The 6,000-nt window shown below is 44.9% G+C and overlaps 1 protein-coding gene across 1 annotated transcript; it reads left to right on the top strand.

Moving 5' to 3' along the window:
• The first annotated feature begins 2,977 nt into the window (after nt 1–2,977).
• On the top strand, nt 2,978–5,760 carry LOC117888290 (cytochrome c oxidase subunit 6A1, mitochondrial). Its single transcript, XM_034791554.1, has 3 exons — nt 2,978–3,150; nt 4,341–4,480; nt 5,484–5,760. Exons 1-3 carry the CDS (start codon nt 3,048–3,050, stop codon nt 5,568–5,570), a joined length of 330 nt encoding a protein of 109 aa, XP_034647445.1. The 5' UTR covers nt 2,978–3,047; the 3' UTR covers nt 5,571–5,760.
• The last annotated feature ends 240 nt before the right edge of the window (nt 5,761–6,000 follow it).

Below are 6,000 nucleotides of genomic sequence, written 5' to 3'. Positions count from 1 at the left end.
TCCAGTATACAAGAACCATGATGTTGCAGTTGAAAGGGTAGGAGGAGGTGCTCAGGAAGCTGTGGTAGAAACTACCAAGTGAAGAAAGCTCTCTAGGCAGGATGGGCTGGGAGAAAATCTGACTAAGTAGGAAAGTGACTGCAAAGGTCCCAGACAGGAAAGCCTGGGAGGAGGAAGAAAAACTTTGGGTTGTGTGGACTTAAATGGACTTTGTTCATGGAGTTTATTTGATATTAATAAACCCAATCCCCAAGGAGGAGTATTCTGACCAAGAAAAAGCCTTAAGTGAAGTTTATTTGAATAGTCCAAGAGGAGAAACTGAGTTGGACTGCCTCTAGCATGATCCTAGACCAAAAGGGGGCACGTGGGAGACAGCTGGGCAGGTTACAAGGCCTATGTAGACATTTACATTCCATGGTTCAAATTCTATTCTTGTTTACATCAGTGTAAACCTGAAGTAACTCCACTGACTTCAATGCAATTCCTTAGGATTTACCTCCATGTTGCAGAATGCAGCGTTTAGGCCAATATATATACAGCTGATAATTTCATATTGTACAAACAGTATCAGAATGTATAATTTATATATTCTTTAGGAAAATGTCATAAAATACACAGGTTCCAGCCCTATATATTCATTAGACTTAAGTGCTGCAGCTATTTGATTTCAGTATGTTTTCTTTGCAACCACAGGGGGTAGAATTTTTTTTAAATGAAAACACAGGATGTAGAAAATAAAACAAAAACCAGAAAAGTTTAATGATCCATGTCCACTCCAAAGACGAGAACCACTTCTTTACTTCTGTCTAGTTGTAAAAGGGGCAAAAGATTGCATACTTCTTTTAGACTGTAAATTTATTCTATTAATGTCATCAAATATACATTAGAACCAGCACATGGACCAATATATTAGAAATAAATCAATGGGGTCTGTAAGAGTACGTTCATTAAGAAAATGTACTTTTACTGCCATAGTCAGAGCAGTCTTCACATCCCAAAGTGAGGAGTTAGGGCCTAGCAGAGCAGTGGGTACAGAGGCAAATGCAGCAGCCATTCTGCACTCAGAAGTGGCTCACACAGAGCTGTGAGCATTGTGATCTCTTTCAATGGACTAGAACCAGGGCACCAGGATTTTCTTCTACTCTTCCAGAGTGCTTGAATAGACCAAAGTTCCACCTTGATTGCTAGAGACTGTCCGGTTTGGCCAATGTACATGGCAGAGGGGCATTGCTGGCACATGATGGCATATATCACATTGATAGATGTGCACGTGAACGAGCCCCTGATGGTATGGCTGATGTGATTAGGTCCTATGATGATGTCACTTGAATAGATATGTGGACAGAGTTGGCATCGGGCTTTGTTACAAGCATAGGTTCCTGGGTCAGTGTTTTTGTTCAGTGATGTGTGGTTGCTAGTGAGTATTTGCTTTAGGTTGGGGGGTTGTCTGTAAGCGAGGACAGGTCTGTCTCCCAAGATCTGTGAGAGTAAAGGATCATCTTTCAGGATAGGTTGTAGATCTCTGATGATGCGCTGGAGAGGTTTTAGTTGGGGGCTGAAGGTGACAGCTAGTGGTGTTCTGTTATTTTCTTTGTTGGGCCTGTCTTGTAGGAGGTGACTTCTGGGTACTCGTCTGGCTCTGTCAATCTGTTTTCTCACTTCAGCAGGTGGGTATTGTAGTTTTAAGAATGCTTGATAGAGATCTTGTAGGTGCTTGTCTCTATCTGAGGGATTGGAGCAAATGCGGTTATATCTTAGAGCTTGGCTGTAAACAATGGATCGTGTGGTGTGTCCTGGATGGAAGCTGGAGGCATGTAGGTAAGTGTAGCAGTCAGTAGGTTTCCGGTATAGGGTGGTATTTATGTGACCATCGCTTATTAGCACAGTTGTGTCCAGGAAATGGACCGCTTGTGTGGATTGATCTAGACTGAGGTTGATGGTGGGATGGAAATTATTTAAATCATGGTGGAATTCCTCAAGGGCTTCTTTTCCCTGGGTCCAGATGATGAAGATGTCATCAATGTAGCGCAAGTAGAGTAGGGGCGTTAGGGAACGAGAGCTAAGGAAGCGTTGTTCTAAGTCAGCCATAAAAATGTTGGCATACTGTGGGCCATGCGAGTACCCATAGCAGTGCCGCTGACTTGAAGGTATATATTGTCCCCAAATGTGAAATAGTTGTGGGTGAGGACAAAGTCACAAAGTTCAGCCACCAGCAGTAGCCCACGAAAGCTTATGCTCTAATAAATTTGTTAGTCTCTAAGGTGCCACAAGTGCTCCTGTTCTTTTTATTGATACCTGGAGTTCCAAGAGTCAGGCTCTTCTTCAGCTCCCGCGCCTCTAGAACCCCGCAGTGCTCTTCTGGAGCCATCTCCCGCCTCACTGCTCTCCCCCACGCTGCTCCAGAACACCCCCTCAGTCCCGCCCTTAGCAACCCGTTTCACTGCCCACAGCACCTTCCGCCCCAAGGCCTGCTGCTCTAGCGCCCGCCCTTCCCTGCTCTAGACCCTCCAGCCTGCTGCTCTAGAACCACCCCATGCTGCCTAGAGCCACCATCCTCGCGCTCCACGATCCTCTCCGGTTCCAGCCATGGCGCTCGGCGGCTATACACGCGGGGGCGCTCTCCGTCTAGCTGAGTACACCGCGCAGCGCAGGTCCCCCCTCAGCCGGTGCCGCGGACAGCTCGACGTCCAAACGTCCAAAACGTCTGTCAGCCAGGAAACGCGCCAAAAGGAACCACGTGACTGATGAGAGGCCTCCCATTAGCGCATGCGCAGTAAGGAGGCCTTTGACCACAGCAGATTGCAATCCTCAATGTCAGCCTCGAGGTAGAACCCGTTCGGAGCAGGGCGCATGCTCAGTACGAGTCTAGGGGCAATCCTCGCGTGGGTCCGGATGTGGTAGATGGCGCTCGGATTGGAGCACATGCGCATGGTGTGCCGGTGTGTCCCACGCAGGCCGCCGTCTTCCCGCCCATTTCCTGTCTGGTTATTGCCTCTTCCGGTGTTTGGTGAAGCTACCCCACCCACAGACTAGTCTGAGCGGTAGAGATGGCGGCGCTCGCAAGAGTCTCCCAGCTGCTTCTCGCCGGCGCTCCCCGGACCCCGTTGGGGCGGTTTATGTCAGCAGTGGCTCACGGGGAGGCCGGGGCAGGTAACGGGGGAGCCGCGACCGGGCGGGGCTGGCGATGACCCGGTGACCTTGCGCTGAGCGAACCCCCCCTCAGGCCAAGGGGAACGGGAACGGGCTTGAGGCCGTAAGCCGCCGTTCGAGCCAGTCCTTGGGCCGGGGGCATTTCCCCGTTGGCGGGGGAGACGCCGCTCCCCTGCCCCTCCCCAAGTCTGCGTCCCCCTCCTGCTGGGCTAGGGGAAGGGGTCTCTGAATGCCCCTTGTGTAAAAAATCACAAGGGTGTTAGTCCTCCTTGGTACGAGGGCCTGCCGCCATTAGGGACTCTGCAATGGTGTGCTTACATTGGTGCAAAGCCCTAATGCACCAGAGAAGTATTCCCTGGTGCAAGGGTTTGCACCGATTGGTGTAATCTCTGCTGTAATTGTCCTTACGTAGACAGGCCGTACTATATGTGCACTTGTGGGGTTATAGTATGTGTTTATAAGGTGCTGTGTACACCTGTGGAGACAGGAAAAAGGGAGTCAAGGGGCTACTTCACAAGAGATCCTAACTGCACCATACAACCACATCCAGTCCTCCTTAGCCACGTTCTGCATAGTTCTCTAAGTGCATCGATTTGCTGATAAGGAAAGTGTTTCTAGAACATTGATAGTACTGTTTGAAAACTATTGCATTAGAAGATATCTGTCCAGAGTGTTTGTCAGCTGAATTGGTGCAGCACAGATGTAGGAAATATTCAGGGAGCTAGTGCAGTATAAGAAGCTTGCTACGGTCTCAGAAACTGTTAATTAGAGCTGATCAGAAAATATTAATTACAAGTCTTCTGCCAAAACACTGTCGACTAAACCAACTTTTTTTCACAAAACTGAAGACTTTGAAAACATTTTGAAGGGAAGTTTCAACACAATTTGTTTTAGAAAACTTGTAAAATAGAATTTTTGAATATATTTGTTATTTTCTAGGTAATACCAGATGCTATATCATGTGAAATCATGTCCCTACTGCTTTCATATAAAAATTGAAAACAAATTTTGAAAAATTGTTCAAACAAATCTCAAATTATCCAAAACCACAGTATTTTCAGAATTGAGATTATGAAAACTTTTCATTCTAATTCAAAACAGATTTTGAAATGCATGACCACATAGAAATTCTCATTTTTTGACTAGCTGTACTGTTGACTATCTTCACTGTATTTTATTTCCTTCATTAGCTCGGACATGGAAGATCCTGTCTTTTGTGGTTGCTCTTCCTGGTGTTGCTGTATGCATGCTGAACTGCTACTTAAAGATGCAGCATGAACATGAAAGAGAAGAGTTTGTTCCTTATGCTCACCTCCGCATCAGGACCAAGGTATATGCAACAATGCTTTTAAAGATGCTCTTATCTTCTCCAATCACTGAATTATTTATTCCAAGATTACTACAGCTTTTTTTTTTTTTTTTTTTTTGCAGTAGGTATAAGTGATGGGAGATAGAACTGACTGATGGGAAAATATCTGTGCATTTGTAATGTCATGAATCAAAAGCTCACTTCTGTTGAGGCAGGGGGAGAGCTTTTAGGCTGTCAGATGTGGTATTTATATGTAGATGTTGAGTTCTCCTTCCATCTTAAAGTGTCTTACACTCAGGCATGTGTAAGAAACATTAAACATCAAGGTTTTGGTCATAAATAGTTTCCCCCTTAACTTACATTCACGCAGATCAAAGGGCGGCATTGTCATGAATGAAAGGGTAGAAGGAACTGGAGCATGGGTTCTCAGCCAAGGGGTCTCTCACAGGTGTCAGGTTGATATCACCCTGTCTTTCCAAAATTGCTAAATGGGAGGGGAGGGCTTGCTATGAAAACTATTGAGAATCCCTGAAGTGATGTCAAATAACTTATTCCTAGCAGAAGCGATTGATAAAAGAACCCTAATGGGGTGGAAGTAGTGGTGGGCTCTTTATAGTTCTTGAATCTACTGCTACTTATTTTTTAAGTAGAATGAATTTGTAATAAGCTGCCTCTAATATTTAATTCAAAGTACCATGGTTTAGTCTTGGGATACTGGTAAATCAAACTCACTTCTACACTTAAGTGTCTTTTTACCACAGTTACTTGTACACATTGCAAGAGGTGCAGTGCTGACTAGACTATCACATCTTTAGAATTGTAGATTTATCCAAGCGTTGAAGAAAGAGTTCTGCTGTCTTTCCACAAGTAGTGGGTGTAAATTCAGCTTCAACTTACTTACTCCAGGCTTCCAAATTCTGTAATACGTACAGACTCAAACATTGTTATAGGAGTTGACTTCTTGTGCTCTAGCAGATTTGTCAAGCAGTTACCAAGCAAACTTATCAATTACTTCTTTCAACAGCCCTTCCCATGGGGAGATGGGAACAAAACTCTGTTTCACAATCCTCATACTAATCCTCTCCCGACTGGCTATGAAGAGGATCACTGAACACTTGAATCACAGCAGCAATTTGGACCACTGCTCTATTTGGACCAGAACATTGTCTGGGACCCTCAAACTAAACAATATTCTGCATTCCTTGTACTGTCTACTTATAAATGGCATTCTGACCTTTAGCCCTGTACTTGAAGTGGAGGTCACTTAACATAAATAAATCCTTACTTACCATTTGTGTGTGGACCTTTGTAAAGAACTGGAAATCCTTGATCTAGTCTTTTCCCAATACTGTTTACAGATAGTTTATTGCTAACAAACTCTGCTTGAGTGGCTGGAAAGAGTTTTGTAGGCAATAGTGTAGTGAGAGGGATTTAATTGCTGCTTATCTCCTTTATGTAGCCATGACAGGTAGGAGTGTCTACTGCTTTATGGCCGATAACAGACTAATGGTAAGAATGCAAACTAGAAAACCAAACTCTTA

The sequence above is a fragment of the Trachemys scripta genome, chromosome 15, assembly GCF_013100865.1.
Source record: "Trachemys scripta elegans isolate TJP31775 chromosome 15, CAS_Tse_1.0, whole genome shotgun sequence".
NCBI lineage: Eukaryota > Metazoa > Chordata > Testudines > Emydidae > Trachemys > Trachemys scripta.
Note: the sequence above shows the minus strand (reverse complement) of the source record. Positions and strands in the feature narration are given on the sequence as shown.